The sequence below is a fragment of the Paramacrobiotus metropolitanus genome, unplaced genomic scaffold (genome assembly GCF_019649055.1).
Source record: "Paramacrobiotus metropolitanus isolate TYO unplaced genomic scaffold, Prichtersi_v1.0 Parri_scaffold0000064, whole genome shotgun sequence".
Lineage (NCBI taxonomy): Eukaryota > Metazoa > Tardigrada > Eutardigrada > Parachela > Macrobiotidae > Paramacrobiotus > Paramacrobiotus metropolitanus.
Genome location: NW_026570284.1, coordinates 710,290 through 725,938, shown reverse-complemented (window position 1 = coordinate 725,938; position 15,649 = coordinate 710,290). Strand labels below are relative to the sequence as shown.

The window sequence follows — 15,649 nt, the reverse complement described above, 5'->3', positions numbered from 1 at the left end:
TACAAGTATAATTTCTTCCAGGTTAGTGTAGCAGCATTTTTTGTCCAGTTTTCATCCGTGTTAAATTTACTGTTTGGATTAAGAATAGTAAGAACGAAATTGGTTAATTTGTTTTCGCATAGATAGATACGGGAATCGTTTTTTGTGGGATTTGCGGTGTGATCTGGCATGGAGTATGGCTGTTTTTACGGTGATGCCGATGCTCGTGCGCTCTGCCCACCAGTACCGGGGTGTTGCCATTGACCGATTATTTGCTGTCGCTGACATAATTATGTAAACAAACATTTCAGTTTTGTTCCGCATTACTTTGATTATTATTGTGGCGGAGTTCGTACTAAAACTAAGTACAAAATCACAGTTACCTACTGATACCGCACCGGTATTCAAGCTTGAATTGCTGATACCGTACCATGGAAGTGATAAAACACCGGTTGTCGTCGGCTACATCGTGCAAAATTCAAATGAAATTTTGTGTTTGACTTCGATATTTTGATTACTTATAAACCATTGCCAACTAGTTGACTAAAATCAGTAAAATGGGATAGTCTTCTTTCAGATTGATGGTATTGTATCCAACGAAACGAGAAATTTAGGCTGAAGGAGTCGAGCGCTTTAATGCTGACCGGCGGCCGATGCAAATGCGATTGACCATTCTTCGTCAAGATAATGTTGCAGGAAAAAGTTGGCTTCCAGTGCTGCTTCTCATGATGTAAGGCGAGGTGACAATAAAGTGCAAGAACATTTTGTGGATTTGTTTGTTTGTAATTATAATCACGTTAGGAATGAGCTGTGGAATTAGTTTTTTTTAGAATGTGTTTGGTATACAACGTCCAACGATATACATTCTATAAAGGAGCATACCGGTAATTTTATATATCTATATCACGTATGAAGCTATGAATCATCCTTAACATAAAGTAAAATGAGTGAAACATCGCTTTATTACAAAGCAGCAGTAGTCAGTATTTACAGAACGCATTTTCGACGCGTAAGTTTTCCTTTAGTCAGGTCCTCTTCCGTCAGCCGGGAGGCTTGCAAGATAATCGGTTAACCAGTTGAAAGCCTCGTGTACACCTTCTCCCGTCAAAGCATTCGTGGCCTGCAGATGCCACGTTCGGTTGGCCAGGAGCTTCTCCAACTCGAACAACTGGGAACAGCGCGTTGCGGCAATGCCATTTGGTTGATCCTTCTTGTTGGCTAAGACTAGCAAAGGGATGCTGCGCTCTTGCATCGCCGGATGCTGAACCAGTCCGTCAAATTCCTCCTTGGCTACCACAACGCGCACCCTGAAAAGGTTAGCCGGTCGACGTAATGATCGTATATGTAATTTGCCGCAATATAAATTAAGACCAATCTATCAGTGTCAGTCTGTCATGATCTTTTTACATCCTGACACTGACTACTTGTTTAAAAACAGCCGCTAGTATCGTAACATTAAGTAATAGTTTTTTGATTAAATACTACTGATGCTACTGACTACTGACTTTAGCTGATTCTGAACACAGTACGTGGATACTGTACATTTGCTTCATTGCTACGAGTATATAAATATACTAGTAGACCCCGCGCAAATTGCGCGGAATATAACAGCGATGGATGAATCGTAAATTAAAGCAAAACTCAAAGAGACAGACAGGTACTTTATTTACCGTATTTACAAATAGACATATGCCGTATATCTACGCATCTGTATCTCCTTAACTTTTATCAGCGATACGTAAAATTTTCCTTCACAGAGAAATACTTGTCAGTCAACTTAGTAGTCAGTGTCTAGCTATTTTAAATTACAACCTGTGTGAATATTTTCCCGTCCCGTAGACTGCACAGCTTACAGAAGTGCACTTACACTTGCATGTGCATTACAGATAGGGTTAGAAGCCTGAGATAATGTGAAAAAACGAAAGTTCTTTCCCCCGAAAACAGCTCCTTTCTCTTCACGTTTGAACTTTACCGGTAGCACCAATTCAGTTTTTCCAGATCATTCATGAAGAGAATTTATTCAACTATAAAGTAGCAGCTTTGAATTTATTAAAAGTTTTGCAGTTTTTTGTTTCACTTTATTACTTCCAAGCATTGTTCGCTTTTCAGATAGAAGTATCTGTTTTCCTTATAATTTAGGACGGCTCAGCAAAATACCGCTGGTGCCCTTGTCGATACAATTATCAATAGGAATACATAATTTTTTTCCATAATGCTTTGTATTAAGAACACAACAGTGAAATTACTAATAAGTAGGCTAAAGTAGATAAGCACTTAGAAATTCATGCGTTAAATTCCATTGCCAATTAAACTGTTTATTTTTTGTCAAAACTGCCTTAAACGTCAAATACTGTTACTCAAATCGTCTCGGTTGCTAAACTTGATACTCCGCGGGCTTCAGTCTTGTTGCAGCTCGGCGCCTTTTGCGGCTCGCCCTTATTACAAACTGATAAATTACTTGGAGTTTCACAAAACTTATCGTAAATGTGGCATATGGCTTATATTAATTGCATATGGCTTATATTAACAGCGCCGATAGGGGCAAATTTAGATCAAATTTTTTCTGTGATTAGGCCGCCTCTGTCGATTGATGCTTAATGTGATCGTTTCTGAAGTTGTTGTGAAATTTTTCTGTGAACAATTGTCATGTACAATATTAAGTATCTGAACTGAGAGTCTGAGGCATCGCATCCATTCAATCAACTCCGTCGGCCACGCTAATTAGTATTTTCTGTTTATTCTGCTCAACGAAAGACGGTTAATCGGTTATACGTTGGTAATTTTTGCATAAAGTCCACATTTCCGTATTGTTACACGATTGACGATTTACAAAATTAATATTTCCCTTTTTGCTCAGTGTCAAACGCACCGAATAATTTCGGAAGAAAAAAGCTTTTATGAAGGCCACTTCGTGCGGTGGTGTACCGTAGCGAGATACGGTTAATATTGGGGCCGAGGCCTTAGTGCTTCACTATTTAGATTTAGCAAAAACATTCGTACCCGCCCAAAGGAGCGCAGCAACTTTAAAACTGGTCGCCCGCGCTGCGTAGGACAGCAACTTGAAAAACTGGGTTTTGGAAATAAGAACCTCGACTGTTCCGTAGACTTTTTAATCAGACTTTCTTGTCAAATCCTGATATTCCTCTATAACCATGCTTTAGAGGTAAAATCTATAAATTCAGGGCTTTCGAGTGATTCATACTCATTAAAATTTCATCCATTGTAACGTTTTAGGTGATTTATCAAAAATTGACATATTCTATTGGCAGTGGTGGGGTGATCGTTTTGTAGTGGTGGGTTCTCCACTTTTCCCATAGACTTTGCATGCAAAGGTTTTTTGAACTTTTCTTTTAAACCCAACTTTTGTTTCAAAAACAGACTTCTGATGGCAAATATAGAAACTTAAGGCTATCGAATGATATATAGCCATCGAAGTTTGGTTCAGTGTAGGATCCTGGCGAACTGTATGGAAATGGAATTTTGAAAGTCTTATTCTTTTAATATATAGAGTTGTCATGTACAATATTAAGTATCTGAACTGAGAGTCTGAGGCATCGCATCCATTCAATCAACTCCGTCGGCCACGCTAATTAGTATTTTCTGTTTATTCTGCTCAACGAAAGACGGTTAATCGGTTATACGTTGGTAATTTTTGCATAAAGTCCACATTTCCGTATTGTTACACGATTGACGATTTACAAATTAATATTTCCTTTTTGCTCAGTGTCAAACGCACCGAATAATTTCGGAAGAAAAAAGCTTTTATGAAGGCCACTTCGTGCGGTGGTGTACCGTAGCGAGATACGGTTAATATTGGGGCCGAGGCCTTAGTGCTTCACTATTTAGATTTAGCAAAAACATTCGTACCCGCCCAAAGGAGCGCAGCAACTTTAAAACTGGTCGCCCGCGCTGCGTAGGACAGCAACTTGAAAAACTGGGTTTTGGAAATAAGAACCTCGACTGTTCCGTAGACTTTTTAATCAGACTTTCTTGTCAAATCCTGATATTCCTCTATAACCATGCTTTAGAGGTAAAATCTATAAATTCAGGGCTTTCGAGTGATTCATACTCATTAAAATTTCATCCATTGTAACGTTTTAGGTGATTTATCAAAAATTGACATATTCTATTGGCAGTGGTGGGGTGATCGTTTTGTAGTGGTGGGTTCTCCACTTTTCCCATAGACTTTGCATGCAAAGGTTTTTTGAACTTTTCTTTTAAACCCAACTTTTGTTTCAAAAACAGACTTCTGATGGCAAATATAGAAACTTAAGGCTATCGAATGATATATAGCCATCGAAGTTTGGTTCAGTGTAGGATCCTGGCGAACTGTATGGAAATGGAATTTTGAAAGTCTTATTCTTTTAATATATAGAGATAGTAAGCTTGAAAATCGGATACAAGATTTTAGTGCCCTAAAGTTATAGTACGGAAATACAGTACGAGTACAATTTGTAAATGAATACCGCGACCGCTAAGAAAAGCATAATCACTTAACAAATTAACGTGCTCTGTGTTTATTGTTACACAATCATCGTAACAAGTGTAGCAGTACAGCTTCTGAGGAAATTAATATTATTGTTAATTTCGCAGAGCTCTCACTTGTCGGAACTGTCGACAACGAAGATTATAGCATGACAGTCGGAGAAGCAGCGTTCCCACATTGCTCGATATTTTCCTTGCCCGGACATATCATGAAACTGGAGAATGGTATTCTTGTACTTCACTTTTTCAATCTGCAAAGCACCGTAAAAATGATACACAGATGTACAGATAGTGTCCACTTAGTTTGCAACAACTGCGTCATATTTATTGAAATTAGTGTATCTGAACTAATTTCAATAAATTTTCTTAAGTTTATTGATAACGGAACATACGCAGTTATGCGGTTTATCATTTTATGGCCGACATAGGCAAAACTGTGATACGGTATACAGTAAAATTACCGTACAGTATGCAATAAAGCGATATTAACCGCCATTTTCAGGCATAAATAATAATTATGCACAAAGAGCTACAATAATCGCATTTTCCATGGTTAAACTTATGTGTATTAGAAAATTCAGATTAATCAGTTATGTACCTTTACTCCAACGGTAGGTGGAATCTCTCCCGAGACGCGGAGATTATCTGGCTTCAGGAAATTAATGATAGTCGACTTGCCACTGTTGTCCAATCCAACCACCAGAATGTGGTACGTTCTCGGACCGGTTCCCAGAGCGCTGACTATTTTGTCCAGTATCCCCATCTTTTCGGCTGCATTCAGTTTTCAGAAAGCCGATTTTTAAAAAAAATACTTTCGTTAGCGCAGTTTAGGCCAAACAGAAACTGTACTTAAACAGAATAATTGCAGCTGCATATTCATCGCACTGGAAATTTTTAACAAGCCTCTTAATCATATTGATACTGCACCTGAGTCTTCCGAAGAAAATCGATATACCACATCCGACACCAAGGTAAAAACGCGTAGCTGGTATTGATCTGGCTGAACTCGTGACATATTGTGGTATTTTGTCTACGATTTACAAAATTCTCTGGATGCGAGGCAGCGAGAGAAACAATCACAAGGTCATGCAAAGACATGCGCATGGTGATCAAACGAATTTTTAGAAATCGGTACGTGAATATCACCATCTTGAGCAAGAAACAATTATTTTCCAGCCAGAATTGGATAGACCGCAGAATACGAATTAATAGCATTCACGTCAAATAACGGACGTACACTAGCTTCGTTAAGAGCATTACAAATGATTAAAGACAATCACTAAACAATGATTAACGCTTCGTGAATACATATACTCGTACATTACGATAGTTGTTGAAGTAATAATGTCTACACCGTGACCTTATGTTAATTTTGTTGCGCTTGATTCAGATTTTATGTATTCGTAGATAAGAGAATGAAATCTAAAAACGTTAACGTCGACTTCTTCTCGATTAAACACTCACGGGACATTGGTTAGCGCTTAAAGTACGAGGGTCACTCAGAAAGTAATGATAATCAGTATCAGTTAGTAATCATAAAATTATGCACTAATTTTTTAAAAACTGTAGCATTCATAACTAGATCATAGGGCAATGGCCGTGGCCATACCGCCTAAGGTTGGCGGTTTACAAGGCTCTGAACATGGCTGGGTAGCGCTGATTTTTCACTGATCACTGAAAACGTTGCCTTAATTACTGGCCAGTTTTCATGATATTATTTTGAAAAATTGATTTGCAGAGAGAAGTGTAGAATTTTTTCATGCTGCATTGCCTGTTCTGTTGCCTTAGTAAGGACCATTCTTTGCTGATGTTGCCAGCTGGTTCCAGCGAACTCGCACCGAGAACTGCGTTTTGACAACGGTGCTCAAATTTCAACGGTGCTCAAATTTTGGAATATGTTTTCAGTTTTCACTTTCGAAAAGTCCTCATAGTCGAAACCCTGATCGTGAAGGATTCTTTTCCGACCCCGAAGCAATAGCAGAGGGTCTAAGCATTATGGAAGGAAAGGTGTCAAGGGTGTGCTGCAGCTTCTTACTGATAAAGCAGAAGAAGATGGTTTTGACACGGTATCATCCGTGTGGTGCAATATCGCGAAAATCCACAGATAAGCACTCCGTTCCTGCTTTATTTTTTTTCTCGGCCTGGAGTAAAAGTATCGTTCCACATTATTTTTCTTAGGTTACCTTAGTCCTTTATCTGTTCCAAATATTTCCTGGCTTGAAAAAAAATTGTTGCGTGGTAAAAGTTTGAAAATGATGAAGAACTGGAAGAAAATATCAATACAGCGATCTCTAATTTACCACCTAATTTCTTTTCGAAAATGTTTGATGAGTGGCAGACTAGATGTTTGCGTTGCATAGAGATGAAGGGGCAGTATTTTGAGAAAATACGAGGAAAGCGCTGATGCAATAAAAAATCGTGCGATAGTTATCATTACTTTCTGAGTGACCCTCGTACAATTCTCATGAAGATTTATGCTTACAGTAGTTAATTATTGTACCATGGCCAATATTCGAGTGGACATGTGACAGTGGACACCACAATGTCTACCTCCTGAAGGCTCCTGTGATTTTGGTGGATAGCGCTGTCCAGTCTTCCGAATACTCACATAGTTTATAACGATAAGATACGGTGTAAGTACAATATACATACTGGGTATCCACGAATTTATGTACATAATTATCTTATTATAGTAAGCGGTGTAGTGATTTCACCCTTCACTACGGGTAGTATTTCAATAGTACTAATCGTATAAAATGTCAGTTGAACGCTTTATTAAGATTTCTGGAAATTCCGAAAGAAAATCTTAAAACCACACCAAAAACCAAAACTGGATAACAGCTTTCTTCACTCCACAGAGATGTCAAAAATTACAACCACAAACCATTTTTCCACAGACCACATCCAATCGTCCATGGAACAACATTCACAACATTGCCACCCTGTCATTAGCAGATTCGTGACCCAAAATGAGATTGCTACAAAGAACCGAGAAGAAACAAGAGAAGAAAAAAAACGAGGAAAGTCTGGGTTAGAAACCAGCCATAAACTGGCTCAAAACTGTGTGTGCAAATCCCAAAATAATTCAAAGTAACCTTTCAACACACACGTTGCCGGGGAGCCGCACTCAGCATAGTGCTGCTCCGCTTTGATTGGCACCGCGGGAATTACTGGGTTCCAGCGGCTCGGCGGCCATGAGGGGCGAGGCCGTGGCGTCCGGCGAGGCCAAGGGTGTGTGGAAGGTTTCCGAGGCGGCGGTGTCGTCCACCACCGGGATAGTGACCATTACCATCTGTTCCTGAGTGTCGCGCTCACATGTCTGGATAAATATCACCCGATTGTAGGTCTTCCAGCGCCGGAACAAAGACACGTACATCTTGCACTGAAAAATGAAAAACAAATGCATTATGAACCGGTGAAGTGGCCATGGAAAATACTGAGCTGTTTAGAGAAAAAAAATGCCCAATTATCAGTGTTCATAAAGCATATCACTGCGGTTTAACAATAAGATGAAGCTGCACTAGTCCAACCGAAAGCAGTATGAGCTATCTTTGGTCATCTGCCACTCAAATTAGACGCGGCTTCATTTTCCCGATTGCTTTATCTAAAACTACTTGAAAAATTATCAAAACAGAAGAGATATTTTACTGTTTAATTATGAAACTGTCGTGCGACTGCAACTGTTGCGTTGCACCAGTGGAAACAAAATATTTTTAAATAAATAATAGCTGTGAGCTGGGACTGATGCAGAAGATAAACATTAAACAGCTCGCAATCACAATTCAACCATTTATCAAGTACAGTAAATACATGAAAGCGTACAGATCGGGTGATTCTACACTTTCAGCTCAAAAGCCTTCAGTTTTCAGCAAAATTTCCAAATTACTGTTTACAAAATGCCAAGCGTAAACAGGATAATTAAGCTCCTGATTTTTGCAAAATTTGCAGTATACAGCTCGATGGTAGTACGAGCAGTATCATGTTATTAACCGCAGCTCTACTATAATTCTCACGAGATATTATTCTCACTACGCAATTTCTCCGAAAATCGAAATCGATCTACCAAGAGCACGAATTCAGACCGAATAAACAACTAATCCTCTAATTAAAAATAGACCGTGCTAAAAAAAGTGAAATCCATTGCCTGAGGGTTTAATCACACGTATAAGCAATTCAAATTCCTCAGCACAGACCCATAACCAACGTTTGTGCCCGACTTAATGAGGTCGTCGATGGACAATACGGTGTAGGATTTGCATTGATGAAAGCAGCCGATCGATGCATTCTTACCTGCACGTACATAAATACCAATCCGCCAGCGAAACCAATAGCCACAACAATCAACTTGGTCCAGAAGGGCCATTCTAATTCACCCTTGGCAATCTCCTCCGTCGTGCGGTCAATTAGAACGTAAAGACTCCAAATCACACAAGTAATAGCGATCACATGAAATGTTACACTACACAGAATTTTCCGGCGCTCCATCGTGCTCATATCCAATTTCTCCCACTGAAAAACAATAACATTCGTTACACAACACTGTCAATATATACTGATAAATGAGAAAAACGGAGAATACCGCTCCCATAAACGTAATTAAATAAAGCGAAATACAGGTGTATCATGTTTTAAAAACATTATAACGGAGGACACAAATTCTCAATTCATTTCCCGAGGAAGCGGATATGAGAATGACTAGAAACGCAACGAAATTAATCAAGAAAAAAATAATACATCTGGAGAGCGCACACTAATTAAATTCAGATAAAAAGCAACAAAAAAAGTATGAATCCGGATTTTTTTACACCACGAAAAAAACCACTAAGTTATTACATTTATGCCTTTTAACGAATTAAACAAGGCCACTCGCATTTAAATACCGATGTGACATTACAAAACCAGCTTCCCGTGAACCGAGCACGGCATAAACAAACAGCGTTTTTCTGTAGGCCAATAGCAGCTAATAAGTACCTCATTGAAGGGTTTAACTTTGCTTTGCATCTGGAATTCATATTTACACAGCTCACAAGTTTTCGCCTGGGAGCTTTTAATCCATCGCTGCAAACATTTCTGGTGGACAAATCTGCAAAAACAATCACCATTAAATATCAATCAGCAGGGGAGCGCGTTGCTCTAAACGATTTGTTTATCGCCGAGCTGACGATGTACCACGAAGCTGCTCCCACCACGGTTCGAAAAGACATGTTCCGCATAAAATATGCCAAGCCGAACTAATGACGCTGCAGCTGGATCTCTAAGTATATACAGCTGTCTGGGAGGGAAAATCTATTTTTCTTCCTTTATGCCGGTTACACAAAAAACGTTTTGATAAACATTACAATTGCGACGGGTTATTTGCAAAGCAAGATCTACAAATTCTGCAATACATTTATAAAGCAGAAACGCTTAATCGCTTGATTTTGCAGATGGCAGACGGTTTCGTAACCCTGTGAAATTTAATAAATCAAAAACAAACAGCATGATTTCGGGAAAACATCGCTGATCGTCCTCTTGGGCTGTACTTCAATCTGCTTTTAAACTTTTAATCTTCAACAAATCTCAAATCTTTGACGAAGCGCGCTGCCGCCGCTGTATTGACGGCTTCTGTCTATCGTCATTCAGATGTCTAAATGTCTGAGAAGGAAAAGCCCCCCTGCCTTATCGTTAAGACGCAAGCCAATCAACCGGAAGTTCACTGGGCCAGTTGGTGAGAAAAACAAGGGGCCATGGCATCCCGTTCTCATACCACATCCAGCTGCTGCTTTCCCTCGGCCCTTGCTCTTTATACAATATTCACTCCATGTTTTTCCTCTTTTTTTTACCAGCGACCACATATTACTATTTAGAAAAAACCCAGCATCTCAATCAATTTTAAATGAGGCTACCATTTCCCAAAACCCAGGTGGTTTTTCCTACCAAGAAAAAGCGTGACCTGTTTCGCTATTGGATTTTGAATTAATAAAAAGTCACCGTTCTTGTTATGTTCAATCAAAATCGAATTTAATCAAAGTTCCATTTTAGCGAGCGCTTTGTTTGCAAAGCCATAAACAGTCATAAAAACTTCAGCCGTTCATTAATTCTTAATCCGGAAATTACAACAGTTGGTTAATTCCGAATTCACGTATAGTACGAGTACTTCATACGTGACCGTACGAAAATGCGGAATGATGGGAACCTGAAACGGCTTAACGATCCCATCGTTAGGGTCAAAATGACAGCGATCAGTCGCCGGCCAACTTCCTATTTTTTTTCGTAGGGAACTCCTTCATTCAAGTGGACGTGTCTGAATTGGATTTGGCCCCGGCTACAATGAGAATAATGAGCAGCGAGAGAGTGTATTGTACCTTAGACTTCCGGTGCAATAACAGGGACTGATGAGCGGCGCATCCATCTCGGCTTCTCCATGGCAGATACGGCAGATATCCGCACCGCTCACTGAGCATATCGAAGTCAGACTTCCCACACGCTTGGCATACGGGCAATGGGGATCATTCATATCCTGTACAACGACACAGTATCAGGTCAAGTCATCGCAAAATACTAGCATTCTGATTGCAGTTTCCACGGCCTGATGCATCCATGACTTGTATTTTATGTATCGCTCAATATCGAATTAAAAAAGATTATGCTACCGCTCAAGCGGAACCAAACAGGGGTACGACTTAAAAATTATGTGCATCGCTGTCAGCAGCCATAAAACGGATAAAATTAACTGAAATTAACAAAAAACACATCTGACTAACGCCGCTTCATAATCATGCAAGTTTTCATCACAGACGAATTTCCCGATTTTCTGATCTGGTTAACGCTACGAACTACAGTCATTAAATTAATTACGTTACTACTACGTACAGCGTCTAATTTAAAACAAATAGTAAATACACACGTTAAAGTTGCACCGATACTGAGTGTTTACTCAAAAATTTTAATAAACTACGTTCAAATTTTTATAACTGATGACGGGTGTCTGCAGATTTCGGAGGACATTATTAATTTTTTCCATTTCTCATGTTATTACCAAATAAAACAATTTACACAGTAATGCGGTACTTTTTGCGTCATTAAAGCTTCAAGCTCACAATCAAGTTAGTCCACGTTTCCACATAATTACGAGTATGTGTTTCGAGAATACTCGTATAAACAGTTACTATCCAAATACGTAATCATTCAACGTTTACTTCTACGGCAGCAACATTTTCTGATAAGATGCAATCAAGCCGGAAACGATCACAAAGGTGCGAAAGATTCCGCTAAATTTATGTTGACTCGCAACACTGGAAAACGGCGCGCGAAATCTGGATACTGCACCCCACAGTCGGCCTTTAAATCAAACATACAGTCATGTTTAAATTAAACTTTCGCAACCGAGAAAACTCCATTTAGGTAATCCCATCGGGGTTCAATTCCAATAAACCCTATCCACTTTAAAACCACTTTTCTCTTTGCCCATTTTACAGCTTCCAAATATTTCCATACAACCGAATCAATGATGCATGCAAAGTGTATGCGCTAAGTGGATTGTTTATTTGTGCATATTTGCCCGATCTGCTTAAATATATTCGAGAAGCGCAGGATCCAACGGCGAAAACTCCTATGTAAATTAACCGACATTTCACTAAACAGACCCTCTACTGTATAGTCACGCCGAACAAACCCCGTCTTTGTTTGTAAATTAAATGTGTCCCAGATTTGATAGCGTTTTTACGCAACCACGACTAGACAGTCTCTTGTTTACTAATGCTAACTAATCTCCGTCGTGCACGTGCAGGCTCAATGTAACTCTCCACAATCAACCCATCCGCATCACAAAACTGCAATTGACATTAAAATAAATTGCACAGTCATCAGTTCCACACGCAGATAGTCCACAGGAATCCACAATTAACCATGCATGAGTGCTTCCATTTATAATTGTTCCTCTGGCTTACTGACCTAATTTTCGCTAGGGGCCCACACTGAATGAGGATGCAATCTCCATTCGTGAGCGGCAAAGAAACCATTTCCTCTTCAAAATGTTCCTAAATTTCCTGTACGTGATAGAAAACGCCAGCACGTGCGCGTACGCACTAACGGAAATCGCGAACCTATGCTGCAGCTAAGCATGAAGTTTCGCATAAAAAATCTAAATAATTACCCTAGGTATAACTCAATTACTCCAGTAATTAAAATTTGGATCACTTTGACAATGTTGTCACAGGAGACGAAGCATGGAGAAGCGTGGGAGGCTCCATTTGTCCGACCTGTTGACACTACCGTGTCCAAACGTAATTATGTTACAGCAATATTTCAAATAAAAATACTTGGCATCTGACTGAATTTTTGTTCGCACAAAATTTGTAACAATCTAGAATAAATTCATTGATTGAAATTACTAATGCCAGAATGAGGCAGGTCACAGGGTTAGTTTTTATCTTCGTTCGAACAACAAAGATAAACAACGCTACTTTGTGGTTGCTGTCTAATGCATGGGCGCAGCTGGGGTGGGCAGGGATGAACTCACTTGAGAGTGATATCTTACATGGATTGGTAATCGGCGATATAAACATGTCTTAACCAAAACAAGAATACAAATACGCCGCTTCTTGGGTAGCGTACTCCCAGCATTCTTGTGTAAGTGGCATGCTTTACGGAAGTAAAAACCCTTCCTCTCATTTCCAGTTGAACTACTGTTCTATTACTTATGCTTCAGTGCATTTTATTACCACAACATCCTACTTTGGTAACATAGACCGAAATCGGTTTAATAATGAATAATCTACTCCTCAATACTCTTTCAAGTTTTCATTACTATTAAAAATGCTACTTCCCGATTTCCGTTTCAAATTTCAATCGGCATAAAGTCGCCACGAGAAGTTATCCAGCATGTTTACGACGTCACAAAATTCAATCCAAGTGATGAAATTATAAAAAAGTTTAAAACGGTACCTGCTATTAGTGTAGACAGTAATCTGAAAAATTATCATACATTTTACAATATCATATTACTAGAATTCATTGGAAAACTTCGTCTTGAGCACACACATGTGTAGCTGCAACAGGCACGCGCTTGAACCCACAGACTACAAATATTTCCTGTCGGTGACTAGGTTTTCTTGCGGCATTACCGATATTACAGGGAAAACATTATTGCAAATCTTGACTGAAATTTAGATGATTAATGTGAGAGGGAGCGATCTCTGGGCCGCTGCAGCGGCGCACATTGGGCTTTAAAAAGCATTTGCCACATTTCTCATCACTAACAAAGAGCACACTGATCGATCGGGTGGATGAAAATCGAGCAGTGCTCCGTACTTCCTCATATAGTATATTCCGCTGAGAGAGCGAGAGCAATGTTCGATCGCTGCGGAGTACAGGGAAAAATGTCCATAGAAAAAAATATAAGAGCACATATATAGATATTCCCATCGATTAGCAGCGTGCGGGAAATTGTGCGCTGCATTAACGGGATGAAATAAACGTAAACAGAAAAAAACATCCCCAGCCACGGCAAACAATCATTCCTATTTTCCCTGATAACGTCAGAATTGATGTGCACGTCGAGAGGTCTTCCGCCGACCTCAAAACAAGGTCTTCGCTCTCTTCCGCAAGGCCAAACAACTAACTCGTTTATACAAGTGTTAGGATGGAGGATGGTACTGTTTAGAATAGTCCCTCTCCAAAAAATTTCACTTTTTTTCTAAGACTCCAACTCTAAAAAATTAAGGCCAAAGTGCATGAATTATAGGCTCTGTACCGCAAGTTATTATAAATTTCACAAAATATTTTTTAAAAAACATTATTAAAATGAAGCGTCGTAAAAATAGTTTAAAACACGAGTATAAAAAATGAATAAGAATTGCTACTTCCGCGCTTAAAAATATTTATAAAAGTCAGTTAATTATATTCCATAATAGTTTCTGTCAACGGTTATTTGCTAACAGTTAAATTTAAAAAAAATTAATTCTGCGAAGAATACGACAGTAAAAAATTTCTGGGATAATGCGGCAAATTTTGAAGAAAGCGTACCTTTCCATCTTCTGTAGAAACTTTGGACATCTGACAAACATGACTGGATCGGGCATTCGTGGAGTTTTTGCCACGGGTACGATGATTCTTGTTTCCAGGTAGGAAAACCTGCTGGATAGGCATTCTTCTGGGAATGCAGTTGCGGGGTTTCAGGAATGATACGGCGCTCCGTTGAGGCTGTTCCGGGAAAAAGTCTGGCTGATTACTTATAGCATCCCGTCATCGTTAACCACAGTAAATCCGATACGATATGTTCAGCCTGCAGCCCTGTCTTCACGTCATCCGCGTTGACGACGTTACGGGACGGTAAATACGATTAATTCCATGCTACATCCGCTCATAAACAATTTCAAGATAGCTGGAACACACTCGGCTACTAAACTGCCGTCAAAGCTGGGCAACCTTGAAATGGAGCCTTGATAAACATCAACAATCAGCGCTCACTGGACAGAAAAACGGTTGAATATTTCCATACGATCAGCTGTGGAACTTCAGTCAATGAGGATTTGGAAGGTTAACGAGGAGTCTTGGAAATACTTAATCCAACAGGAAATACAGCGCATGAGGGAATGCTGTGGAGAATTCGAAAATCCTGATGATTTCGAATTTGGCTGTACCAGCAATAAGTTCAGCATAAGATGTTTGTACTTTTTGGATTGACAGACATGCCCGAGCAGGAAACACGACAAATAATTTTTGAACTGTGAAGATCGCTCTGACGCACTGTATCACCGACACCGATGTGCTCTACTGGTGAGCGCTTCCAGTTATGGCAGGCCGAACATGCGGAAAAGCGCGATGGTTTGGTTAACGAAACGGTCTATATGAGCATTTCCGGTTCCGATGTCCAGTCGCCCGGCGCGTATATGATGCATCGGATATGTTTAGCCCTGTATCGTTTGTGTCGAACTTTTTCCCAGCATTAAAAAAGCAGAACAGAAGAAACCTTTGCTTTGAACTTGCTCATCGCGGACCCGGTAGATAATTAATTTCGTATGTTACACAAACAGCAAATACAGAAACGTATTTCCCTACCTAGGGTAGAGTAGCTACAGAGTGGAAGTACAGTACTGCAGAAACGTTTGATTTAGTACGTACGTTCATGACTTCATGCATGTAATCGCCGTAGTCTGGGAGCTTGATATGAACAAAAACAGCATCAACAATTATTAATTTTACG

General features: G+C 39.6%; 2 protein-coding genes across 4 annotated transcripts; both read right to left on the bottom strand.

Annotated features, from left to right (window-relative positions):
• Nucleotides 1-807: 807 nt before the first annotated feature.
• LOC129593921 (ADP-ribosylation factor-like protein 6) lies at nucleotides 808-7,044 on the bottom strand. 3 transcript variants are annotated; one of them, XM_055490430.1, is made up of 4 exons: nucleotides 6,965-7,044; nucleotides 5,063-5,494; nucleotides 4,582-4,715; nucleotides 808-1,286 (listed from the first exon to the last, which is right to left on the bottom strand). In XM_055490430.1, the coding sequence occupies exons 2-4, from the start codon at nucleotides 5,225-5,227 to the stop codon at nucleotides 1,001-1,003; spliced, it is 585 nt and encodes a 194-aa protein (XP_055346405.1). In that variant the 5' UTR covers nucleotides 5,228-5,494; nucleotides 6,965-7,044; the 3' UTR covers nucleotides 808-1,000. The 3 variants fall into 3 exon arrangements, with proteins under 3 accessions (XP_055346405.1, XP_055346403.1, XP_055346404.1); XM_055490428.1 differs by lacking the exon at nucleotides 6,965-7,044 and adding an exon at nucleotides 5,929-5,996; XM_055490429.1 differs by lacking the exon at nucleotides 6,965-7,044 and having other exon boundaries at nucleotides 5,063-5,589.
• A 179-nt stretch (nucleotides 7,045-7,223) lies between these two features.
• On the bottom strand, nucleotides 7,224-15,220 carry LOC129593914 (E3 ubiquitin-protein ligase MARCHF8-like). Its single transcript, XM_055490422.1, has 5 exons — nucleotides 14,470-15,220; nucleotides 10,809-10,963; nucleotides 9,436-9,547; nucleotides 8,755-8,973; nucleotides 7,224-7,846 (listed from the first exon to the last, which is right to left on the bottom strand). Exons 1-5 carry the CDS (start codon nucleotides 14,590-14,592, stop codon nucleotides 7,592-7,594), a joined length of 864 nt encoding a protein of 287 aa, XP_055346397.1. The 5' UTR covers nucleotides 14,593-15,220; the 3' UTR covers nucleotides 7,224-7,591.
• Between the last annotated feature and the right edge of the window lie 429 nt (nucleotides 15,221-15,649).

Coding starts and splice junctions, on each gene's coding strand:
- LOC129593921 (XM_055490430.1), bottom strand. CDS start 5,227: ATGGGGATACTGGACAAAATAGTCAGCGCTCTGGGAACCGGTCCGAGA. Junction 4,716..5,062: donor CACCTACCGTTGGAGTAAAG/GTACATAACTGA, acceptor GGTGCTTTGCAG/ATTGAAAAAGTGAAGTACAA. Junction 1,287..4,581: donor GTTGTCGACAGTTCCGACAA/GTGAGAGCTCTG, acceptor TAACCTTTTCAG/GGTGCGCGTTGTGGTAGCCA.
- LOC129593914 (XM_055490422.1), bottom strand. CDS start 14,592: ATGCCTATCCAGCAGGTTTTCCTACCTGGAAACAAGAATCATCGTACC. Junction 8,974..9,435: donor AAGTTAAACCCTTCAATGAG/GTACTTATTAGC, acceptor ATTGTTTTTCAG/TGGGAGAAATTGGATATGAG. Junction 7,847..8,754: donor TGGTATTTATGTACGTGCAG/GTAAGAATGCAT, acceptor TTCATTTTTCAG/TGCAAGATGTACGTGTCTTT.